General features: G+C 49.4%; 1 protein-coding gene across 4 annotated transcripts in view; it reads left to right on the top strand.

Moving 5' to 3' along the window:
- The window catches only part of sez6b (seizure related 6 homolog b), a 157,848-nt gene that overhangs the window by 129,550 nt on the left and 2,014 nt on the right, over window positions 1-26,284 (top strand). For 3 of the 4 annotated variants that reach the window (XM_076976738.1, XM_076976736.1, XM_076976739.1), the window contains exons 5-17: window positions 7,435-7,620; window positions 8,988-9,156; window positions 10,905-11,071; window positions 12,810-13,004; window positions 13,929-14,067; window positions 20,623-20,819; window positions 21,641-21,835; window positions 23,645-23,836; window positions 24,017-24,211; window positions 24,319-24,357; window positions 24,507-24,615; window positions 24,719-24,818; window positions 25,391-26,180. In XM_076976738.1, coding sequence (XP_076832853.1) covers window positions 7,435-7,620; window positions 8,988-9,156; window positions 10,905-11,071; window positions 12,810-13,004; window positions 13,929-14,067; window positions 20,623-20,819; window positions 21,641-21,835; window positions 23,645-23,836; window positions 24,017-24,211; window positions 24,319-24,357; window positions 24,507-24,615; window positions 24,719-24,818; window positions 25,391-25,489 — 1,982 coding nt within the window. In that variant the 3' untranslated portion in view covers window positions 25,490-26,180. Of the gene's footprint in view, window positions 1-7,434; window positions 7,621-8,987; window positions 9,157-10,904; window positions 11,072-12,809; window positions 13,005-13,928; window positions 14,068-20,622; window positions 20,820-21,640; window positions 21,836-23,644; window positions 23,837-24,016; window positions 24,212-24,318; window positions 24,358-24,506; window positions 24,616-24,718; window positions 24,819-25,390; window positions 26,181-26,284 lie in introns of those variants that run through there. The other variant, XM_076976737.1, reaches the window with a different exon arrangement.

Below are 26,284 nucleotides of genomic sequence, written 5' to 3'. Positions count from 1 at the left end.
CGGTGATGCGGCGTATACACACTTTGAACTGCATGCCACGGGCTGAGGTCATACAAACCACCCATGTGCACAAAAAGCCTTAGAGAAAACACCTTCCAGTCCAGTTCATTTATTTATTTATTTCAATTTATTTAAGAAGGCCAACAATCACACTAGCACAAATTCAATTAAATCTTGATTAAATGCAATTGGAGTTATGTCACCTGCCTGTCATGGCCAGTTCCCTTTGTCTGCAATGTTGATCCCATTCAGAATCTCTTTAAGTTGATTACATCTCATGGCCCTTCAGCAAGGTCCATTGTGTCTCTATCTACTTTGCTTTTTCATAAACTAAATCAGTCACATGGTCACTCAGTTCCAAGGGAGATTCCCTGGTTTGGATATTTTATGATGATAATGATACAGTTGAGCGCAGTGAGGTAAGCCAGCCACCTTTGGGTCCGTACTGTCATTTCTTGCAGGAGACACACACATCATCACACACGAGACACAAAGCTTTGCAGTGCATGTGTGTGGTGTGAAGGCGTGGATTTTCTTTCAAACACACACACACACATACACACACACACACACACATACACTTTTAGGCTGAGCTCGAGCACAAATGTCTGCACTCTGGTTTCCTTTTATTCCAGTTGTGAATGAAGGCTGGTGTTTAGTTCAGTGTGTGAATGCTATCTCGGCGAACACATGGGACTGTTCTAAAGTTCACTGTGCGTTGGGTGTAATTACTTCCCTTCAGCCCTGTCTTTTTGCGAGGACTGATCCTCAACTTGGTATAATGCGCTGCGTTCGGTGCCTCACCGCGCGCCTGTTATTTCCAGAAACAATCGTGCTGCCTCAGTTGTTTACATATTGAGCAAAATAGCAGGCTTTTGTGCAGGATCCACGTCCCCGTACAATAAACATCAGCTGAAGCTCCCTGCGTAGTGCGCGAGAGAAATAGCCATCAGCAGCAGTGTGTAGATAATCTATCACTCCATTGTACATGCATGAGGCTGCCAGGCGGGGTGGGGGGGGTGGATGAGGGTGGGGGAGGTGGATTGGGGGGGGGGGGGGGTATTAGAGGCAGGCAGCAAGCTGCTTGGCGTTTTAGTGAAAGTGCTTGAAGGCTGAGATGGGCTGTCAAAGGGAGAGCACAACTACTGTCAACATGTCTGCAGGCTTAACGCTGTGGAGCATGTGAATACCCCCCCCCCCCCCCCCCAAACGGTCCTCCACGGTCCCTCCCTTAGACAGACAATAGGAGCACATCACGATTGTCCAAAATCACTCATTGAACTTCCTGACGGAGAGATCTTTGAACCTCCGGCCCATCATGCCGAGCGTCGCCCCGTCCACGCCCTTGCGGGATGACGGGACGCGTGTTGCGGGACGCGTGTTGCGAGACGCGTGTTGCGGGACGCGTGTTGCGAGACGCGTGTTGCGGGACGCGGGGCTGTCGAGCAGACTCGGGCGCTTCTGCACTGCCTCGCTGAGCAAATGTTTTCAAACATGATTAAAAGTTGATTATCCTTCATTAGGTATTTCCAACAGCATATGAGCCTCCGAGAGAATCCACAAATTGTGTGGCTAAATCCTTGGAGGAAAAGCCTATTATTTCATGAAATCTTTTTCATTAATTTAAGCTAAATGAATAGCCCTTTATTAATCACAGACTTGCTGGAATCCTATTAGAAGGTAACATTGTCCCTAACATAATTAATATGTATCTAGGTTGTTATTGCAAATGAATTATTAGACTATTATTAATAGGTCATTACTGTCTGCGCGTTTTCTCCCCTTTGATAATATGTGGTGAGCAGCTTTGCAGATTTTGTTCCATTAATGTCTGAGCACATCAGTTTTTAATGGATATGGAGCAGCATAAATGTAACTGACGTGCCTGTAATTGAACCGCTGGGCCCCACGTGAGGGACCGGGGGACGTGTGCACACGTGAGGGACCGGGGACGTGTGCACACGTGAGGGACCGGGGGACGTGTGCACACGTGAGGGACCGGGGACGTGTGAACACGTGAGGGGACCGGGGACGTGTGCACACGTGAGGGACCGGGGACGTGTGCACACGTGAGGGACCGGGGACGTGTGCACACGTGAGGGACCGGGGACGTGTGCACACGTGAGGGACCGGGGACGTGTGCACACGTGAGGGACCGGGGACGTGTGCACACGTGAGGGACCGGGGACGTGTGAACACTGAAGGAAGGGACAGCGACGTGCACCTGCTCATCCTCTGGAAACGATGCACGCTGTCGGGAGAGCCCGTGGTGATTATGAGCAATTGATGTTTGCCCTCGAGACCGGGGGGGGGGGGGGGGATGTTTTGTGGGGGGGGGGGGGGGGGATGTTTTGTGGGGGGGGGGGGGGGGGGGGGGAGTGTTGTGCGAGTTAACTGAAATCCTTATATGACATGCAGGATTTTATCAGCTCACGATCAGGCTCGATTAAGGCCATTGAGGCTTTGGGAGTTTTGGGTGCGTGCTGGCTGGGGGTGCCACATTATCGCGGGGGTCACGTTACCACGTGCACGTGCTGGGCCATTCGACTCACTCCCATCTGAATGACCCTGAGCCTTTTAAACACGCGGTTTTATCACTACTCACCCCTCCCCTCTGTATCCCTATCATCAGTAGGGCTCCTTGGAAACCTCTCAAATGGTGTATATATATATATATATATATATATATATATATATATATATATATATTTATTTATTTATTTATTTATTTATTTATTTATTTGTGTTGCCGTATGACTACCCTGCGGTGACGCGGTAGTTAACGTTGCTGCACTGGCCTGCCTTTGCTTTAGGACAGCCCCATCGAATTACGTACGCTGACTCTCGGGGACTCTCGGGGATTGGAGTCTGTAGACGACGTGAATTACACCTCACCAGCCTCCTGAAAGAGGGGCCGCGATGACGCTTAATGAGGCGAAGCTTCTGTTGTGCCAGAGTTTTGGCACTTGAGATGTCGCCGGGGTTGGAGGACATGTGGGCTGGTAAGATTTCCATGGGAACGCTGCAGAGGCAGTGAGCGCGCTGATGAAATCGTGCTATTTCTGTCCGTCTCCCAACCGTCTGTCCGGCGTTTGCAATCGCACTGCAACTCGTAACTCGTGCGCGCGGAGTTGGAACTTACCAGTAACCTAAGGTGGGACAAAACCGAACTGGGTCCCGTCATCGTGGCGAAAGGCCAGGCTGAACCCCGACGTGGTGCTGCCCGGCCCGGGTCTCTCGTGGTTGTGTGTCTGAGTCACAGCTCTTCCTGACCCTCTGCACGCTGTGTGAAGCGTAATGGGAGGTGGCGTGAGGAGGCTATCTGGAATCAGAAGAGACGTCCCACTCTCCTGTGTTCCTCCCAGAACGAGTCCCTCCGTCCTGCCTCTGCTGGAGCGTGTGAGCTGACACCGCCCCCCCCCCCCCCCCCCAACACACACACACACACACACACACACACACACACACACTGCTGTGCATTGGAATGAATGTCTTGCCCGAACACGGATGTATATTTCATCAGGTCATATAAAATAGAGAAGCCTTAATAGTCTACTTATCACTGTTAGTGAGGTGACACACTGCAGCCCTCCTATGGGATGACGGTGTGGACACAGTCCTGTCACCACCCCAGATCTTCTTCTGTGGACACACACACACACACACACCCACGCAGTGTGTTTCATCTCCACACAGACCATGAATATGTGTGAGTGAGGTTAGACAGGACAAACGTCTCCACTGGCTCCAGTCAGCCTGTCACAACAGACAGCCATTGTTCACACACTCTTACCAAATGACCAGCAGAGGTGCACCTAAAGATAGCAAATACACATTCTGTCACCTCTGCTTCTGGATTAAGCTTTTAATTTTACTCCCATTTAATCATACATTTTGGGAATTAAGGATCTGACCAGACCTACTGTATATTTAATATTCAGACTCCTAGACCATTATGGAGTTAATACAATGTTATCAATATGAATAACATATATCTGTCATATGCATGATTTCATTTCAAAAGCCAAAACTAATAGCATTAGTTGGTATTAAAAATGTTGTAATGTGGCCGTATTGAATGTTGCCACAGGCGGTCTCTTTCAGGACTTCCTAATCAGTACTGCTGATAGACCTCATTATGTTTCTCTCAGTGGCCATGGTGTTCGTAGCTCACACCTTTGGAGCTGGTGCAAAGCTCACCTGGATTACCCCTGCGGAGTGGAAGATGGTGGCGGGTGCTCCGAGCTCTTTGTGTTTACATCTGGAAACACGCCAAGCCAGGAGCCCGAGGCGTGTTTGTTCATTGTTTCAGTGGAGTTTGGCAGGCGAGAGTTCCTGACCTATATTCACCGCTTACCGAAAGCTCCTGCAGGCGAACCATGCGACTGGTTATTGAAATACGCGCGCGCACACATTTATCGAACCCTTTGCTCCTTGTAATGTACCCAGTTTGATCGCTTCTTTCATCGTCTCGCTGAGCTACCGTGTCATTTGTTTTTTCGGTCTCCATTTGAGTACCTGAAATGCACCAGGCACCAATCTGCGAACCCACGCACGCACGCACGCACGCACACACACACACACACACACACACACACACACACACACACACACACACACACACAGTTCTGTCCCTCCATGTGTCATATAAACACGTTACACATCTCCGTCTCCACTGGTTACAGTGCAGAACCTGAGTCTGACAACCAGGCACTCATCAAAAGCCCCTCCCATTTCCTCTCTTCATCCCCCTCTTCCTCCTCCTCCTCCTCCTCCAGGGGCTTTAATGGAGGATATTAGTACCGCATCTGTTGCAGAACAACCGGTTGCCAGCTAATCTCCTCCGTGCCAGTCGCTACGGTGGGTGCCTTCGGCAGCGCCGTGCCGATCGCTCTTTATGGCCTATAAAGGCGCGAAGGCGTCTCGCCCGGGCTGGAGACGGCGCGTCACGCCACGCGTGATTTAGGGCTGAGCTCGTTACGGCGCCCCCTCGCTTGGCCCTTCGCCATTAGCGTAATTGAAGGGGGAACAGTGGAGTAATAACGCTATGACAACACGCTGCCGTTGCGTCGCTAATAACGTGCGGATGCTGCGGGCGTCAGCCTGAACACCCCTCCTCCGCTCACGCCGCCTCATTGGCTCCGAAGGGGGAGCGCTCCCCATCTCAGCTATGAGATTAGGCGAACAGCAGGGGGCGGGGCATCTCTCCATATGCCGTGCCATTGGCGGCATCGAAAAAGAGAAGCTTTGCAAGCTGGGTAATGCAACGCCGCTTGAAACGCAGTTTTTCACATTTAGAGGTTGTAGTGGAATCGCTGTGTGATGCACTGCGACTGCAGACGGTTTTTCGGTTGTTTGCCTCTACGTGCGCAGCGGAGGCAATGAATTGTTGTATCAAACTGTGGCTTTCTTAGTCGCAGGAATCGTAGGATTCTCGGACACAAAGCCGAACTGAGCCAAGAGGAAGAGAAAGACGAATAAACTGCGCGTGTACTTCAGGGTCGGTCCATCTCCCTGTGGGGCCTGGAAGTTGACAATGTTGATTTTGTTAGATGAAAAACCTTTTTTTTTTTATATATATACAGCTATTTCAAATGTTCCTTGTCGTATATGAAACCACGGTGCAGTTGTTCTTGTGAGTTATATATTAGCCCTGTGGTGTCTCTCGTGAGGTACATTTCTCTCCCGTCAGGGGGTAATGTTCCCCATGAGCTGTGGCCCCAGGAACACCTGACACCTTCATACCTCCTGCTCACTCGTGTGGTGACTTATTGAAGCTCCCTAGTCAGGTGCAGCGGGTCTTGGTCCAGCAACACAACGACCAAAAGAGCATTCAAAATACCTGACCGAGAATCCCAGAGACCTGACCGAGAATGCGAAAAACGCAGCGTGAGCACCAGGTGCCAGCCATGTCTCTGCCCACGAAGGGGTCTGCTGCAGTGCTGGTGGAGGTGGGGGGCACTGCCAGGGGTATCGGAGGTATCGGGCCCTTTTACTAGAGCTACCAGGGCCCTTTTAAGCCCAGTATGCCAGCTTGAGGCTCGGCCTGGTGGTAGCAAAATCGGTGATAGCTGTTGAAACAACCAAGCCTCAACAACTGCTGTCAAGCTTGGAAGGAAGAGACTTTTGAAACACCTTTGAATATAAACTGCGAAAGCACCCTTGAGTGGAATGAAGGGATAGATATTGGACAGACTGAAGTGGTTCATAGTTAAACGTTCATCGACAGCCCAGCCCGGATTTAAAACCCAGTGGTACCCAGATCCTCTTCACAGAGGTTTCTCAATGAGGGAATGAAAGGGCTGGACTCTCCCTCATCAAAGGTCCCTCTGCGAGGCTTTCTACATATGGTCCTCTCACAAATGCAAATATCCCTGGTCTGCTATTTCCAGACATATAGTTTCAAATTTGCATCCTATTTCTGCTTCTTCAGTCTGCCATTTTAGCGCGGCAAGCTTGGAGACGAGTTTTTGAGAACAGACACGGGGCCTCATTCTGACGCTCAAGAGAGGAGCGGCGTTTTATCAAAAGCAGCAATGATCAGCCTTTAGCTGGCTTCTCGGGGCGAGGCACTGACTGGGTGGTTATAAGCTCAGCTAAGCCTTTTTCGCAAGAATCCGTAACTTCTCTGCTCTTGGAAATGACATTAGCAGCCATTTCTGAGGCATTGTGGAGACTCCTGATTGGCTGAGCCAGTCTGAGTCTAATCTGAGCTTCACAGGCTAATGTATCTCTACACTTGAGGACATCTACCTGCAAAGTCACGACGCTATAGGAGCTATCACGCCCTGACTGAGCGTCTCCGTGGTGACCGAGAAGCAGCCGCTCGCCGCCGTATCCGGTTTTCCATTAAACAGACCAAACTGGAATCCATTGCGTGTTTTCAGGTCTGGTCCCTGTGAGTCCTGTGATCCATGTGGTCAGGGTGGAGGAGTTCCACAGGCAGGCAGGTTGAGGATCTGGTTTATTGCCTCCATTAGGGACAGTGTGAGTCTAATCCATCATCTTAGGGGTCTAATGATCGCCTGCACGCCTCCCAGTGGGCCCAGTCTGTCAGCGGGGGAGGGACGTGCTACTGCCCAGCTTTGGGTCTATTTGTCTTCACAGGGACGCCTGTTCGCAGTGGGGGGGGAGACATTCTGTCCGACTAGAGGACAGGGAGAGGGGTTGGGTATCAGGGACAGAGCCTCAGAGGCCGTGTAAGACTGAGAGAGACAGAGCCCGGCAAGCATCATGGGATTTGGAGTCTGCAGGAGCCAGGTGACAGTGTCTTAACTCTAGCCTACAGACTACACTTCCAGCCCAGTTTCTAAAGCAATGTTAGTTTAGACATATTTGAAGAAGACTTTATCTAGCCTTGGTGCTGCGAGATTTTTTACACTTGCCTAACACACTCCTAACTCTCCCCGTCCGTCTGATGTCTGTCTCCCACAGCGTTCATGCTGAGCTGTAATTTCCCCGAGCGGCCAGCCTACGGGGACGTGTCCGTGAGCAGTCTGCACGCCGGAGGACAGGCCTACTTCTACTGCTTCACCGGCTACCAGCTGCAAGGAGCCTCCACGCTGACCTGCCTCAATGCCACCACGCCCCACTGGAGCGGGAAGGAGCCCCAGTGTCTGGGTGAGGGAAGGACCCATCAGCCTTGATTCCCAGTAGCGTGTTATTCCTCCGTTGTTTTGTTTGCTTGTTTGTGCATTGGAGGCAGCAACACTGAGACTTTGGATATCCCAAACAATTGTTAGCCATATTTTAACCCTATCCTTAGCTTCTCAAAGAAATCCTTTTTTTTATTATTTTAAGTTATCCTGTCAGTCAAGCCAGCCACAGCCCCACAGTTTGTTTACACTACCATGGTACAGCTCTAGAGGGTCTGGCCAGCAATTACGTTCCTTCCGCTGTGCTCAGAAACACCCACACGACCTTGTCCTGTTCCACTGCCTCCCTCACTTCACACCACAGACATTTTCCCAGAGCCACACGCCACCTCGGAGCGCTGCGTGTAAATATTTTGTCCACACAGGTGTAATTTGACCTGATTGGAGAGCAGTTCCCCCTGGTCCCACTTCCTCTCTCTCTAATGTTAATTGGGGTTTGATCATTGATTTTGGCTGTAATGGTATTAACCGCTGTACGCATGCTAGCAGGTGGTGAATATTAACTGCCCCCTCAAGGTAGCCCAGCGCGACAGCCTGACAGACAAGCCTGCCATCTTCACTGCATAAATAAGGACTTTTTGAGAGTGTAAGAGAAACACAGAGACACAGAGAGAGAGAGAGAGAGACAGAGAAAGAGAGAGAGAGAGAGAGAGAGAGAGCCCCAGGGCCAAGAAGAGTTTCCTTTTGCATAACAAACAGGGAGACAGCTTGCATTCCAAACAGCTCACCTCCCCAAAGGTGCCCTGTTTAGATGAAGGATCTCATTTATTTGTTTGGAGGTGTGGCGTTGGCGTAGCCAATGGAAAACAGGCGGTGTTGGCCCGAAGCTGCCGGTCCCTTCGCTTCCAGCCGGGGCGAGAGAGAAAGAGGCTGAGTGTGGCGTTTAAGGCTGACGCCATGGCCCAGCCGGCCCGCCCCAGGCTGATCTCAGATCAGCGCGGTGCAGTCCAGCTCATCCCACTCCGGGCCGGCCGGATAACCTTCACACGATCGACTCGGACTCTCACCCTCCTCGCTGCACCTGCCGCTCCGACTTACTTTATAAACACATGGCTGACGAGGGCTCTTTTCTTGCCATTTAAATCCGCGGTTTCGCCGCCTAAAGGATTTCACGGCCTCCCGATGTATTCGACAGATTTTCTCTCACTTGCCTGCTGTTTCTGTTCAGGGGGTTTCATGCGTGCTGATGCATCCACCCGTTTTAAGGGCTGTTATATTTTGCCTGAAGCAAAAGTTGTCCTGTTGATTGGCCAAGTGGATGACTCTTAGTGGTTGTCCGTCTCTCCCCTCTTGCTTGGCATCCGTTGTCCTGCTCCTCTGTCCTGGCCACAGCGGCGTGTGGGGGGATGCTGAGGAACGCCACGATTGGCCGAATAGTGTCCCCCGGTTTCCCTGGCAACTACAGCAACAACCTGACGTGCCACTGGGTGCTGGAGGCAGCTGAAGGCCAGCAGCTACACGTGCACTTTGAGAAGGTGGCGCTCGCCGAGGACGACGACAGGTACACACACACACACACACACGCGCGCGCGCACACACACACACACACACACATACACACACACACACGCACACACACACACGCACACACACACACACACACGCGCACACACACTCGCACACACACATACACACACACACACACACTCACACACACTCTCTCTCTCACACACACACACACACACACACACACACACTCACACTCTCTCTATCTCACACTCACACACACACACACACACACACACACCACTCACACACACTCTCTCTCTCTCTCTCTCTCTCTCTCTCTCTCTCTCACACACACACACACATATTCTCAGCTTATCCTTGAAGGAACTGAACATGTGTGCATGATGCATTTTTCAGCTCTTTTAAAATAATGACAAACACAGTGACAATACAGTGATAATAATACAGTGACAATACAGTGATAATACAGTGATAATACAGTCTCTGGTGATAATACAGTGATAATACAGTCTCTGGTGATAATACAGTGATAATACAGTGAATATAGTGATAATACAATCTCTGGTGATAATACAGTGATAATACAGTCTCTGGTGATAATACAGTGATAATACAGTGATAATACAGTTTCTGGTGATAATACAGTGATAATACAGTGAAAATACAGTTTCTGGTGATAATACAGTGATAATACAGTGATAATACAGTCTCTGGTGATAATACAGAGAGGCCAGAGAGTGAGAGACCAGTCTAGGCTTCAGAAAGGCAATCAAAGTTCACTGCTTTTTATCAGTGGTGTTTTTCTTGGAGGTGTTTTTATTTGCAGTCTTTTTATTACTTGTGTTTTTGTTATCAGTGTTTGTTTGTATTAATGGGGTTTTATTAGTGGTGTGTTTGTTAGCGGTGTTTGTATTAGTGGTGTTTTCATTGGCAGTGTTTTATTAGTGGTGTTTTTGTTAGCGGTGTTTGTTAGTATTGTTTTTGTTTGTGGTGTATTCATTGGCAATGTTTGTATTAGTATTGTTTTTGTTAGTGGTGTATTCATTGGCAGTGTTTGTATTAGTATTGTTTTTGTTAGTGGTGTATTAGTTGGCAGTGTTTTTATTAGTGGTGTTTTTGTTAATGGTGCTTTTGTTAGCTATGCATTAGTGGTGCTTGTATTAGTGGTGTTTGTATTAGTGGTGTATTCATTGGTGGTGTTTGTATTCATTGGTGGTGTTTGTATTAGTGGTGTGTGTGTTAGTGGTGTATTCATTGGCAGTGTTTTATTAGTGGTGTTTGTATTTGTGGTGTTTGTATTTGTGGTGTTTTTATTAGTTTTGTATTCATTGGCAGTGTTTTTATTAGTGATGTTTGTATTAGTGGTGTATTCATTGGCAGTGTTTGTATTAATGGTGTTTTTATTACTGGTGTATTAATTGGTGGTGTTTGTATTAGTGGAGTATTCATTGGCAGTGTTTTTATTAGTGGTGTTTGTATTAGTGGTGTATTCATTGGCAGTGTTTGTATTAATGGTGTTTTATTACTGGTGTATTAATTGGTGGTGTTTGTATTAGTGGTGTATTCATTGGCAGTGTTTTTATTAGTGGTGCATTCCTCCTTTCTGCAGGCTGTACTAACAAATGGATTTTGAATGAGGTCACTTGCTGCTCTTCAGAATGATATCAGGTTGTTCTTCTGCAAGCTGCCAAGAGACCCTGGACCTCAGGTGTATATATTCGCTGCCAGCTGAACAGCCTTGGTTTGTTTATTTTTTTTAATGTATGTTTTCACCCAAAGGTTGCTGATCAAAAACGGGAACAACATCGACTCCTCCACACTCTACGACTCCTACGAAGTGGAGTACCTCCCCAACGAGGGCATTGTCAGCTCCTCCCGACACCTCTTCATCGAGTTCACCAGTGACGGTTCGGGCACCAATACAGGAGCCGCCATCCGATACGAAGGTACGGACGTCGTCTCCCCGCAGCCCGAGGGTCTTGCCCTCTGTTGCTGAGGCCTCTTCCACCCGGCTACAGGCTCCACCCCACATCTCTCCCCTCGCCTCCCGTAGCCGCACGCAGACTGCGAGATTCTGGACTAGCTAGGGTACTTTACGAATGTATCCTGAACGTGTGCGGTCGCGCGGGGAACCGCGCCACTCTCCCGAATTATTATCCAATCAGACGGCTCTAATCTTGTTTTTCACGGCTCAATCGGATAATGATATACGAGCTAACGTCCCTTTGCGGTGACCTTTAAACAATACCAAGCCAAATAAATACCAAATAAATTGAGACGTCGTGGCCACAAGCGTGCCGAGCAGAGCGTGTGTAGGTTCTGCTCCTGCCTCGTGGTAGTAGCACCACGGTCAGCCTCACTCAAACACGCAAGACCTGACCCGCTCCTCATGTTCCTCTGCCTGAATACGCTTGTTTTCTGCCTAATCACGTTTACCAGGTGCTAATCATGCTGGTAAATCTGATCTTCGGTGTCTTACACAGATCCCTATGAAATTCCATCGCACAGTGTTCTGGAGTGCTTTAACTAAATATGCACAGAGATCTACTGGGGGTGTAGTGATGTTTGGTTAGATGGGTCTAACATTCTGAAACAGTCTCTGGAAATGTTTAAATCATTGTGAACACAGGATTATGGATCAGCTCAATCTAATTTCCAATTTCTCTGCCATACATTATTCATATAGGCTACTGAGAATTCATTTGAACACCAGCTCATGCTAAACCGCAGGCTTGATTTGGGGCTGTGGACATTTTTGTGTTTTCCGTGTCCCAGCCACCAAGCCGTTTAAACGACAGCAGCCCCGACATCAGCGGATGATGAAAGTGAATCAATTTCACTTGTGTGTGTGTTGAGCGGAGTGGGCCAAGGCAGAAGCCTGAATAATGAATGTGGGAATGGGTGGGCGGGTGTTGGGATCGAGGCGCCACACCGTGATTGGCTGAAGGGCCGCGTGAGGGGGAGTGGAGCCGAATGTGGCCATTGGCTCAGTTACCCCTGTTCTTACCAACCACCCTGGAGGAGTGTGTGATATGAACTCATTAAATAATGGGAGTCATTGCCCAGGAGGGATGACAGAAACCAGCAATGATAACAAAGGCTTGCAGAATTTTTAAATGATTAATAATAATAATGATAATAATAAAGTCTTCAAAATACTAATAACAGCGCAATAACCAAATGATAATACAAGAGCAAAAAACCAAAACAAGAAGACAGTTACTCATATTGTTGTATTAAAGTGTAAACTACATTTATGATAAATATGCGTTAGCACATACATCATTCATAGAGAATGCGTATGTGTAAATTGTGTATTTATGGCTCTTGGGTTTAGTTATTCTTTTGAATTTGTTGTCTCTCTACACTAATCTATACTAAGGTGCTGTCCAGGTTGAGTTTGATGGCTTTGTTTGTTTGTTTGTTTGTTTGTTTGTCTTGTCTATTGATATATAGCCTGTAAGTCAACATTTCCAGTTCTTGACCGTAGACTTCCAGTTCATCACGATGGTTTCCATGGTGATGGAGCTCCACCTACAGTGTTCAGTGTTTGTCTTGATTTGTGATGTCAGCTAACAGTGTGACAGGGTTTGTGGGTCCAACAGAGCAATTCGCTGATTTACAACATGCTGCCTGATGTTCTTGAGATTAAGATTTGCTGTGTGTGTGTGTGTGTATCCTCAGCCTTTGCTCCGGGCCATTGCTATGAGCCCTTCGTCAAGTATGGCAACTTCACCAGCAGCGACAGCACTTACGTGGTGGGGACGGTAGTGGAGTTCAGCTGTAACCCCGGGTACACACTGGAGCAGGGCGCCGTCATCATCGAGTGCATGGACCCCAAAAACCCGCAATGGAATGAGACTGAGCCCGCTTGCAGAGGTAGGTGTGTGTGTGTGTGTGTGTGTGTGTGTGTGTGTGTGTGTGTGTGTGTGTGTGTGTGTGTGTGTGTGTATGTGTGAGCGTGTGTTTGTGTGTCTGTCTGAATAACGAGGACCCCCCCCCACCCCCATCCCAAGCCTTGACGCCGTGGTGTGTGCGTTTCGCTGGTGAGGAGTTGCCCTGGGCTCTGTGAGCAGGTACTGAGTCGCAGTAATGAGATCCATTTAGTGGTGCTGCTCTGTAATCCACCTGAGCGTGTGTCACCTGGACAGGTGTGCAGCCCTCAGCCACAACCGCACACCCAACACAGCACTAAAAGCATTTAGACATTCCCGCAAGTGTCCCGGAGTTAGAGAGCTGGAGGAAATACTGTAAACACCCCCCCCCCCACACACACACACACACACACACATGCATGCAAACACACACACACACAGAGTGCATGCTGACATCTTATCTTCCCCTGAGCTAGAGTGCATCTCTCAACCCCCACAATGGAATTTGGATTGAAAGGATTTAATCACACAAGCTGCAGTAAAGGGTCAAGGCAGCACTTTCCCACTTCCAGAATGGGCTTCTGGTCGGCTGGGCCTCAACACGGACGCGGGGAGGCGGAAGGAAGGAGGCACAGAGCAGTGTTGGACACCAGTCCATGTCAGGGTCATCTCCCAGGCAGGGGTTCCCACACACACCCTAGGCTGATTGATTCAGGCCTGTAGTCTTCCCCAGGTCATGGACCCAGACTCTCCATGATGGAACCTTTTAAAATCAAAATAGGTTTTTTATTTTTATGTTTTTGGTGCATTTTCGAATTGGAGATTTTGTATGCATGCTTTTATAAATGCACGTGTGTGCTTGTATGTATCTGTGCATCCCTGCGTGTGGTCACTCACCAGTCTTGTGTTTTCGTGTGGGCCGTTCCAGCGGTGTGCAGCGGTGAGATCACGGACTCAGCGGGAGTGGTGCTGTCTCCCAACTGGCCCGAGGCCTACGACAAGGGGCAGGACTGCATCTGGGGCATTCACGTGGAGGAGGACAAACGAGTCATGCTGGACATACAAGTGTGCGTACCGGCCCCTCTGCTCACGGCCACACCCCCAGAAGGTGCTGGCTTACCAAAGCTCGTTAACATATCACCCACAATTACTTGCAGTGACAGTACTTCGCTGGCGCCATTTTATGTGGTACAGATACTATAGAACATTCTAGAAGAATTATAGAACATTCTAGAACATCCTGCTCTCTCAAAGAGGCTTTGTCCTATTTTCTGTAATAGATTCTATAATATTTATCGTATATCTCATTCTAAGAGATCCTGTTCTTTCATAAGCCTTTGAGAGAACAGGATCTTCTAGAATGTTCTATAATGTGGCCTTGAAATAGTGACTGAAGTTCTGTTCTTGTTTTCTTGGTCCTTCTTCCTCATTCATAGGCAGAACTTTATAAAAGCTTGTCTGTCCATCTCCACAGGTGACAGGCACGGGTAACAAGGCTCATTTGTTTTGTGCGCTGCATTTGTAATGAAAAAAACAGCACTATTATCAGACCTACAGCACTATTATCAGACCTACAGCTAGACAATATGCAGGACGACATACAGTCAGTCAACTTGACACGAACAGGAGCCTCTGCACACAGCACAATTGTCACGCGCGGCATGATGGATGTCGTGGATACAGGTGTTAAGATGTGCTCAACGTAGCTCAAGGTCAACGAGAGATGCCACGCTGCCACGTCAACGTTAGCACAGGGTTTCCGACTCTCGGGCCCACGGCGACACACACTTTAGTCGTTTCTCCGTTTTAAATGAACAAGGGCGTCATCACAAGCAAGAGCAACACTGTAAAAAAAACAATACAGCGAGGATTCAGTGAAACGTGGCGGCAATAGCTGTGTAAGCCAAAGCATATTATGGGCGCGGGAGCAGGTGTTGTTCGCGGCATTTAATCACGTGTCTTGAGTGGGGAGCGTGACAGCTAGGTCTGTTCGTATCGTGCCGTGGAGGGCTTTGTTTTGTTAATAACGTGCTCAGTTAGCTGAAGTACGAACACTTTGGTTCCTCTTATGCGACTGCAGAGAGGTTAGCAGTTTGTGTCCAGATGGCGGATGACGTCATTTGTGGAAGCGCATGCAGTGGTCGCCATGGATATTCAGCCTGTGCTAACCGGTGGACTTCATTCGGTTACAGATTATCCTGGTTGGGTACCTTTTACCAACATCCACTTCACTCCATCCATCCTCTGCCCAACCAGTCTGACTAATACTGCCGACATTAGTCCATACATGGATCTCTTACTGGAGTCTTTCTGTGATTGACTCTGCACGGGGCCCCTTTTCACCAATCAGGACTCTGATCCCCAAGTCTAGCTCCTCCCCTCGTGACTAATACAGTGTCGGCTAGCTCCTTTTTTTCCGCTCAGAAATATAAACATGAAACAAACGTAACCGGATTTATCAAACCGGTTCATCTGTCAGGATCCGTTTATGTTTTTCTCCCAGACATCAGTCGGTTGGGTCTTTTGCGTCTGGGCGTGAGCTTGCACTGCTGTTGCTGGCCAAGTTCCACTCCTGGACTTCCAAATGAAGTGAGCAGAACAGCCCCGGGCATGCTCCGAGAGGAAGCCGTCGAGGGGGCTCATTTCAAGACCCTGGCCACCCTCTTTGTGATTCTCCTCTGTGTCTTTACACGACAGCAACGGGTCGCCTTACCCATTGTCCAGTGTCATCTGCTACCTAGAGCTCATTGTATAGATACACACATAAAAAAAAAAAACAACAACCAGAAAAAAAAAATCTAGTTTCTCTTCATTCCTTTGCTAGTTTGAAATGTCATGCGTTGTGTTTAATTGGTGTAGTTAGGCTGGTCATCCAGAGACAGAAGAGGGAAGCATTTAATTCAAAGCTGTCTCCATGTCTCGGCTTCCCTGGCCTATTTAAGAGAACACCATGTCTTCGTATTCACGTTTCATCTGGGACGACGATGTCTCGGCTCCAGTCTGGTACACTCAGGCTGTTCTTTCTCCCCGTCCGGGCACTTTTTGCTCAAAGTAACAAGACTGACTAGATCATCATGTCTTGTTCGTAAATATAGCTTGTTAGCATGTGAGAGAAATATATAAGCCAAGAATAGGGCATTAGTAGATGGAAGATGAAAGAAGTTTGTCCACGAACAAGACGCCAAGGCAGCTGCAGACAAAGGTTAATAATAAACTCCACATAACTTCCACATAATTGAATCCACAAAGGTGGACTCAGTTATGTGTAGGAGAGGAATGAGTGTGGAGTCTGACTGTTCTGTCAGATGTGGGTCCACAACACACGGACTCTCCGCCCTGCTGTGACTGCCCCTGCTAGATTATTCATGCATTTGGGAATTAGTTGCCTTAATTAAGATTCGCTCATTTGCATATGTTTCCTTCTGCTTAGAAAACATACCGGCCCCCCCCCCCCCCCGATCGTTGCTGTAAGTTGCACAGGTTTAGTCCTTACACTGTGTAATAAATGACATTGTGGATGGTTTGCAGGGGGAAGCTGTCGACATAATTAATTTCACGTTCATTTCTTGGAGTGTGGGCTGATGAGGGAGTATCTGCAGAACTTAGGCTCCGCCTTTTCCATCTGTTATGAGAGCTGATTTTGAAAACGTTCCATAGCTGTTTATGCGGAATGGGAGGAGTCAACACAATTAAGTGAACCCTCCCCTTTATGTGCAATCAGCCAGTGAGGTTTGGAAAAGGAAGAGAGGGGCGGGGCATACGGATGAACTGGTCCAGCTTTGGCCTCGGCCAGAATATGTCAATATGCAGCTCGGTCCCCCATTCTCTCTGCCTTTTTCATCTCAAGACCAAATTAGTCAATCAGCATGAGACGTTATCATTCAGGCACATCAATTGATAACGATCCAATCAATTGACACGTCATCCGATTTCACGGTCAGAAAAATGACCTGGCGTATCGCAGCGTCCAGCCCCACAGGTCAGTTGGGGATGGCCGGAGAGACATAAAGGTATAATGATGAATCTAGGAAGACTGCGGACGTGGAGGAGACGCTTCTCGCCGGGCAGACGGGGGCTTGTCCTGAAGCCAGCGGCGGTGTGGAGCTCCAGGCCCTGCCGACGGCACACGGCGAGGCCCTGAGAACACTTTACCCTGGTAATGAGCAGACACCCACTCCCCTGTAATCATCCATCAACACACCCCGCGCTCGCAATTACCCGAGAACACGGAGCGCGATGACGGCTGATTAATTCGTTTAGCGGAGGTGGTGCCGGTTGGGGGGGTGATGGTGTTGGTGGAGGGGTGGTGCTGGACGTGCAGGTGTCAGCTGGCACACCTGCGTTCTTCCTGACTCAGGCTCAGACACAACGCCACAGAGACTGGGTGCAGCCCAGCGGAGCAGACGCCTCGTGGCCCTGATATGGAACTGACGTGGCTTATACTGCCCCCTGCTGGAGGTGTGGTGCACTGCTGCATAAAATTAGTCCATCCAGTGATCCTCGACTTGAACTTTTTTTTAAACAAGACAGACGACTTTGACTTGTTGGGCCATTGTCGTATATATTTAAGGAAATGGCATGTGTTACCATAAATGATTGAAATTAGGATATGAGCACGTTTCGTTTGGGGTTAAGGGAAACAGCACATTCTGAGACTATTATTGCCACTCTGATTCTTTCATTTTTTTAGACTTTTCTGTCTGTCCCTTTCTCTTTCTCAACTGTTGGCTCAAATACTTTGTCATGTGCGGAGTGTGTGTGTGTGTGTGTGTGTGCGCACGCGTGTGTGTATGTGTGTGTGTATGTGTGTGCGCGCGTGTGTGTGCGTGTGCGCACGCGTGTGTGTATGTGTGTGTGTGTGTGTGCGCGCGTGTGTGTGTGCGCGCGTGTGTGTGTGCGCGCGTGTGTGTGTGCGCGCGTGTGTGTGTGCGCGCGTGTGTGTGTGCGTGCGTGCGTGCGTGCGTGCGTGCGTGCGTGCGTGCGTGTGTGTGTGTGTGTGTGTGTGTGTGTGTGTGTGTGTGTGTGTGTGTGTGTGTGTGTGTACACACTAACCCTCCTTGTGTCTGTTTTTGGCAGACTGGTGATAACTCAAGCCTCTCTTATCCCTTCAGACAGCAGGCCCAGACCCAGGCCAATATTTAACTTCCTAATTAAAAAACAAAAAGAACTAAAAGAGCAAAACTCATTCCCCTCCTTTATTTGGACAAGCATCACGCCGCTAGGTCCCTCTGATAATGTTGACAAGTGAAATGAAAGTTTAGCTTCTTGTGTTTGTCTACCGTTTAGCAGAGCCGCCCCTGTCCAACACGGTCTGTGGGTTTGCCCAAGCTTGCCTTTTTCTCATCTCAGTCTGTCACGCTAACTTGGAATTAGGTCCATTTTAAACACATGGCTTCGGTCCAAAGGCCATCTGTAATCCTCTGGATTGCTATTGGCTTTCATTTCATGCATGCTGCTTCCTGCACAGCGCTGTTAGTTATACTCCGAGCCTATGACTGATTTAACCATTGGCTAATGTGCCTCCCCTACACACTATGCAGTACAAGATGAACACAGACCTGGGGATATACCTGAGGATTTTATCAGAATTATTACTTTTTTTTCCCAGCAGAACAATGATTCGGGTGGATTGGTCTGTGAGAATACGCGGGCAGGGGGATCTTCGTGGTGTGTTTAGGTGCTGTTAGCTAAACATCTACGCTCACTTGCTTGTGTGAGTCGTGCTCGGGTGGGAGAGATATCTTCAGCTTAGCACGCAGGACAGGAGACGGATCCTGGACCCACTGCTTTTAGCAAAAACACTTGAAATGTGGCAGACAGCTCCTCCTCGTTCTGAAGCCCTCTCCCGATCTCAGACAATCAAAGGAAATAAAAACAGTCTTATTCCAAATCTAGAAAATGTGTATTGTCACTGACTCTTGAGAAGCGTAATTGAGGTTTTTCTGGCAGTCTTGGCAGGAAATCTGGCTTTTTTTGTCATGTTTTAGGGTTTCTTTTCTATGGTTTCTCTTCTCCTGGAGGATGATACCTGGGTGAGCTCCGTGAGTTTAATACATTCAGTGGGCGTGAGATGGCAGCTGTACTGGGAGAAATCTCGAGCTGGGGATGGGGTTTTTTTCTTTCTGATTAAACAAAATGAAATTACGGCCAGCAAATAGGAAACATGATTGATTTTCTCAGCAGATGCGACGTGCAGATACGCAGAGTGCTGTTTAACTTTAGATCAACACACCCAGTGTGAGTCAACACGAGGTTTTTGTCTCTTGATGTGGTCTTGGGAGCAGGTGAGGGGCTCTCTTGACTCGAGCACATTTCTCACACAGAAAGAGACGACGAGGAGTGCTATAACCGCAACGCATCGGGAAAACGGCCACAGTTCGAGTTTGGTGTGGGTGTGTTAGTGCCTGTCTGTACATTCAGCTCTCTGTCGTGCTTCAACATCACCTTCATGCCTCCTGCCATGGTGGAGCAAAGATGATTAATTATTCCTTTCACCCCTGTAATGAGTTCCATCACTGGCCACTTGTGATTAATTAGGGACAAGACCGCGACTGTGTGCTCGTCACCTCATTGTGTGTGCAGGACTATCTCGTGTCAGTGAAGGTGCAAGAATTTCATTTAAGGCTGACTTTTTTTTTTAATATTGTCGGATTTTGTTGATTAAAGCTGGGTTTTCCCCCCATAGATCATAGAACTTCATCTTTCAAGGCCTTATAAAAAATAAAAAATAAAAAGATTATAGAATTTAGTTCATCAAGGCTGACATTCCTGTTGACACGTGGTCTTCACACCCTGCCAGGCATTAAAGGCGGAGGGTGGGACTCAGTCCGCTTTGTTAGGGCTTCATCTGTCAGCGTTTTAATGGCATTGCAGACTGTTCAGAAGGTCATGTGACTCTCCGGAGTATTCCGCGCTCTGCTGCTTGGCTGTACTGTGCCTTTGCTTCCAGAGCCTCCCACATGATTTTATTAATGTCCATCCATGAGACAAAGACAGACTGACGGGGAACTGCTGTCAGACATTAGATAAGGGCTCGAAAAAAAAAGAAGGACTCGTGCAGTACAGTAGAATGAGTCACTATAGCATGAATAATTGCTGAGGTAATTGGAACCAGTTTGTTTTTCACGGCCGCCGAAGTCTTTCTGAAGGGAAGTGTGGGGTGAAATCAATCTGTTTTCATGTGTGTGTCCCCCACTCTCGAAGACTGGTACAACTTATTTACAGTGCGGGTTAATGCTGACTGGTGTACTGGGAGAAATCGATTTTCGAGCCATTTCTACACATTCGATAGGGCAGGAGAGAGACACAGCAGTAACTAAGTGCAGCTCAGGCGTCAGTGTGGCCCCGGAGTCCACTGTGCCGCGGGGCCACAGCTAGTCGCACGTAGCACGCGGGCATGTTGTTTGTTTTCTGTATGGACATAATGAAAGCAGTGTGTAGGACGTCAGAACGAGGAAAGTTGTTTTCTTGCTTGGAAGCCAGAAGAGTAAAGTGGTAAAAATTGGAGCTGGCAGAGAAGAACAGCGTGGTCCGAGGAAAGTGAGGGGGAAAATGAACCCTGCGGCGGGTGACGATAACGAATAGCTCCCTCTCACCCGGGGACGCGTGTCGTCTGTCTGCAGACTGCACATGGGGAAGAACGACCTGCTGACCTTCTACGACGGAGACGACCTGACCGCCAAGACCCTGGGCCAGTACGGTGGCTCGCGGCCACGCTTCAAGCTCTACACGTCCACGGCCGATGTCACCATCCAGTTCCAGTCGGACCCGGCGACCAACATCTACGGCTACGGCAACGGCTTCGTGGTGCACTTCTTCGGTAAGAGTCGTTCTCATTCGTTAAGTGTTCGTTAAGGCTGTGGTCGAAAGTGCGTATGGTCGGGAGCCCCCGTCTTCCATATGCCATAGTCATTCATTACTGTAGTAGTGTGGGTACGTTGAGTAGGGCAGGTCTGGGCCCGGAGGAGGGGGAAGTGGAGGAGGTGGAGATGGAGGAGGTGAAGAGGGGGAGAACCACGCACCTCACTTTTAACACCAGCACACTTCTCTCTGCGATGGAGAGCAGGCCATCAGTTTCCCCCTGGTGCTAAACTATAAAATGAGATCTGATAAAACATAATGAATTCCATGCAGAGAAGCAGCATGAAGACGGAGGAATACAGATGGAGCGGAGAGAGAGAGAGGAGACACGGTGTTTCTGCAGTCCCCTCACAACCGGTGTGGAAGTGGGGGGGGGACAGGGGGGGGGGACGGCACCTATCACAGGTGCACGGGGGTCGGCCTTGCAGGGACACAGACGATTACCGGGAGTGTTTGGACTCATTAGCTGCCAAGACACTGCCTGCTTCTGCGTGATCAGAGCGGGCACTAGCTAACCGCCTGGCACCTGGCCCTTCACCTTGATCAGAGCAGGCACTAGCTAACGGCCTGGCACCTGACCCTTGACCTCCTGTCAGGCTTCCAGTCCAGTGCGGTCTGGTTTAGCCCACTGGGCTACAGCGATGGTTTGTTGCCGGATGAGAAGCACATCGTCTTTTAAAGTGTATAACTTCCTCCCCTCTACCACTCTCCCTTTTCTTTCTCTTTTCTCTCTCACTCAATCTCTCTTTCCCTCTTGTTCATCATCTCTTTGTCTCTCAGAGGTCCCTCGAAATGACACGTGTCCAGAGCTGCCCGAGATCACAAATGGCTGGAAGACCACGTCTCACCCTGAGCTGGTGCACGGCACAGTGGTCACGTATCAGTGTTACCCAGGCTTTGAGGTGGTGGGCACCGACACGCTTGTGTGTCAGTGGGACCTAACATGGAGTGGAGATCTGCCCACCTGTGAACGAGGTGAAACACACACACATACACACATACACACATACACACAAATACACACAAACACAAAAAAAAATCTATTTTTGCACAGCTCCCAAACCAATACAGAATGGTCATTGATCGGGAAGGAAGCTGTGGGTAGCCACTAGATGGGCTTTCGACTTGTATTTGAGGTGCTGACTCTCACAAGAGTCTCTCCATCAAGGACAGTGGAGAGAGGAGCAGGGGTTTATGGGTAATGACCTGCATTTCTGGTTTGTGCAAGTCTCCTCAGATGGAAGATGCGATTTCAATTCACAGCCTCTTTGTGTCCCTCTGTCGCACGCTGGCGGGCGCGGTGCACTACACTTCCCCGTACGGTGCACTACACTTCCCCGTGCGACGCACTACACTTCCCCGTGCGACGCACTACACTTCCCCGTGCGACGCACTACACCTCCCCGTGCGACGCACTACACTTCCCCGTGCGGTGCTGACACTCCTCCCAGACAGCACCAGGGGCTCCGCAGACGATGCCACGTTTCATCAGCGGTGGATATGGGACACTTGCATGACCGGGCAGGGTGGCCGTGGCAGCGGCCGGGGAAACTGGTGCTCCCTGATGGCTGCAGGGGGGGCAAACAGAGCCACAGGACCCTGGGGGGGGGGGGGGGGGGGGGGGGGTGCCGCTGGCTGTGGTAAAGTCGTCATTAAGCAGCACACTGTACTTATGGACTAAAGGACACAGGCTTGCCCTTTCTCTCTCTCTCTCTCTCTCTCTCTCTCTCTCTCTCTCACACACACACACACACACCCTGACCACTGTCCTTCCAAACTGCGGAGGGCTGAGTGAGCTGTGTGATTCTGGCGTCCTGCCTCGGTGGGATCAAATCCAGGTGTCCGGCCGGAGGACGTCGGGCGTGAAGGACAGGGCATCCACACTTCACTTGCTCTGATGTGACTGTGCATTATGGGTAGTGGAGTTCCTCAGCTGTAGGTCGAGCACCCCAAAGAAAAGAAAAAAGTGTGTAAACAGGCTATTCATTTCCCACCAGGAATCAGACCTGACATAAACCTACAGTAACACATGTAATCAGAATCTGGTATCAATCTTGTAAAACATTTCCACATCATGGCACCTCTGGGTCTCTCCCATACGTGAGTGATCATCAAAGGCTCTGTGGTTTGAGGGCAAAATGTCTATTTAAATACGTTACCCGTGGTCTAATAAATCACAGTAGAAATGAGTCTCATTTATCATGGCAAAAGGAATGGTGTGTGGAATAAATGTAGGGCGTTCTTAACAGCTACTTTCTAATAAATTATAGTTTGAAAAACAAGTTTTGCAATTAAATGTTTCCTGTCAACACTGGAGTCTCTCTGGTTTTCATGCGAAAATCTTGCGTAATTGGGTCTGGTGAAAGTTGCATTGGCGCTTAAATTCTATGACTGTTGTGGTCCTTTGGTGCCACCTATTGGTAACACTCAGTACTGCAACGCATCGTTTCGACTCGAACCCAAATTACTTTCACACTCACACAGAGTGGGAGAGTTCCTGAAGGTTACGCTTCCTTTCACAAGGTAGCCGATTCACAATCAGACAAACATTTTAACGATGATTAAAGTGGCAAAATCCAGCCATTTCTGGATATGTTCTCTAATCCACACCATTATTACCAGACATAATAATACATCAGATATATTCCACATGCAGCATCCCAGCACTGGCTTCATGTACAATATTTCTGTCACTCACTACACTTTCAACAGGAAGTTGGAAGGAAAGCCACCTAGCTGTGTGTGTGTGTGTGTGTGTGTGTGTGTGTGTGTGTGTGTCCTCAGTGCTATCGTGTCCAGACCCCGGTATGGTAGATCACAGTCGCAGGGTGATGTCAGGTCCGCGGATCATCGTAGGATCCACGGTGCAATACATCTGCAATAGAGGCTACTCGCTGTCAGGCAACAGTCTCCTCTCCTGCTACCAGCGGGGCACCGCCGGGCCCAAGTGGAGTGAGAGGCCGCCCAAGTGTGTCCGTGAGTAACACACCCCCCCCCCCTCCCTGCACTAATGCCTGTGCTTTGTTAGCAGGAATGAGGGTTCAACTGTTTAAAGGGGAGACAGACATTCCGTGTATTTTGTACAGTGATGTGCTCATTTCCGGTGTTTGTGTGTGTGTGTGTGTGTGTGTGTGTGTGTGTGTGTGTATTCTACAGCTGATGCGTATGAACCATGCAGGAACCCCGGCACGCCTGCGTTCGGTGTCCAGGTCTCGGTGAAGCAGGTGTATCAGCCAGGAGAGACTCTCAGGTTCTCTTGTCTCAGCAGCTATAAGCTCCTGGGTGAGGCGTCTGTGCGCTGCGTCCCTGGTCACCCCTCCAGGTGGAGTCACGCCCTGCCCGTTTGCAAAGGTACAGACGAGGCTAGTAGGTCTACATTCGACCTCAGTGCTCCACCCAACCACACCTTTTTATTCGTTTTGCTAACCGTCGCAAACTTTTTCGTTTTGTTCCGACAGCCGCGGCTCTGGAGTACATAAACGATCGCAGGCTGGACGGTAGGAGATGACGCCCTCGCCTCTTTTACATACGCGGTGCACTGATCAATTCCAGGCCAGATGGCCTGTGGAGAATGAATAACTACATGGTTCGTTTGGCTGTTCAGTCAGTGTAAAACTGTGCTAACCGAGTGCTTGTTTCTGGCCAGTTGCCAGGGCCGATTTCAGCATGGAAGGAGTCAACGTGGCCATCGCCGTCTTCATCCCCGTGGCGATTATTATGTTAATCGTCATGTCCATATACATCTACTTTTCAAGGTAATCTTGGTGGGCGGGTCAGACGGGGTGGGCGGGTCAGTCGGGGTGGGTGGGTCAACCATTTGCATAAAGGGTGTGGCCCTTGCTGTCTCCACATCCCCAGGGTACAGGGGAAGCCCCTTCGGCTGCCGCTGTCAGCATCGCCGCAATACGACCAGATCCAGGGGGAGACCGCTTTCGAGAACCCCATCTACGAGACCGCAGTAAGTCTGCCTGTCGGCCGCTGACCCGACCCGGCCCGACACGGGGTTCGCCCACGCCGGCCCCAGGGCCCCTTGCTAGAGGCGGGCGCCGTTCTCCACGCCTCGTGTTCCGGCTGTTGCTTCACGTCGCGTGGAGGTGTTCGCCACTCCCAGCGCACATCTGGAATCAAATCATGCTCCTAAAACACCATCTGCGTCACCATATTGCAGACTTGTTTGCCAAATCTAATTAGCTGTGAAGTGACATTCTGGAGCTTAAATGGGGTAGTGAGAGCCACGCCTTCCTTGTCTCATCGTGGGCGGGAACGACACGGAGCCGCGGTGAACCCCACGCTCATAATAACCACAGCACAGCCGGTCCGCTCCTGCGTGTGCCGACAACGTGCATCGTGTCCAAGGTCACGATGGTCACGTTTTGGTCACGTTTTAACATGTCTCAGTGGCACTTTCCTCTTCTTATGCCTTAGCCTACTGAATCATTCTCTCTCTCTCTCTCTCTCTCTCTCTCTCTCTCTCTCTCTCTCTCTCTCTCTCTCTTTCCCCCCCCCCCCCCCATCACTGCATCCCTGAAGAACAGTGAGGTGAGTCCATCTGACAGCCCCGTCCCCGTGGCGCTGGTTCGACGTCTGGTTCATAGAGGCTGCTTGTCACTGCTTGTGTGTCAGAGTTAATTCGCACCTCCTGTGTGGAACACCCACCTCACACCACACCTCTCTGCGACTGCATGACACGCTCGCACGAAGCCCTGTGTCCAGCAGTGTGTGACACTCCCAGAGGCCTGCTCTGTGTGTATATGTGTGTGTGTGTGTGTGTGTGTGTGTGTGTGTGTGTGTGTGTGTGTTCGTGTTCACATGAGTTGAGAAAGTTGAATCGAACCCAAACTCATATGCACCTCTGTCAGGCGTGAATACGGGCCTGAGATGTCAGCTCTATCACGTTCCCCGAGATGTCAGCTCTGTCACGCGGACGCTAGTTTGATCTGAGCTGGCCTCCTCTCAGCCTGGAGGCCTTCTGCACTTGTGACAAACAAATTTAAAGCATATATTTCCTGTCAGATGTCATCCAAACACTCCCGTAATGTTCTGATTACGCACTCCTCGGTCACCTTGTGAAGGGCTTTCACGTCATTCTTGTTCGTGGCTTTTAGGTGTTTTTTTTCTAGATGTTTTTCCTCATTTTGTCCACTGTGATGTTTCCCGTTTGTTCCTTTGTTTGTATGTTTGTTTCATCAGCTTCGGATGGACTGTCATGCCCTGTGATTTCATTTCTTTTGACGGTTTCATGTTTGAACAGAGTCACTGTCAGAGTCACAACAGTCATTGTCCCCAGAGCCCAGCTGTTGTTCCCTGTACAACACTGTTGTGATGAGAAAGCTTTCACTCTGGCGTGATGTGTGTCTCCCTCCTCAGTCTGCATACACGTCTGTACTGGCGTAGATTAGCCTGTTCCTTCTGCTAACCCAATCC

The sequence above is a fragment of the Brachyhypopomus gauderio genome, chromosome 16 (assembly GCF_052324685.1).
Source record: "Brachyhypopomus gauderio isolate BG-103 chromosome 16, BGAUD_0.2, whole genome shotgun sequence".
In the NCBI taxonomy this organism is placed as follows: Eukaryota; Metazoa; Chordata; class Actinopteri; order Gymnotiformes; family Hypopomidae; genus Brachyhypopomus; species Brachyhypopomus gauderio.
The sequence above is the reverse complement of the archived record's forward strand: the minus strand, read 5'-3'. Positions and strand labels throughout refer to the sequence as shown.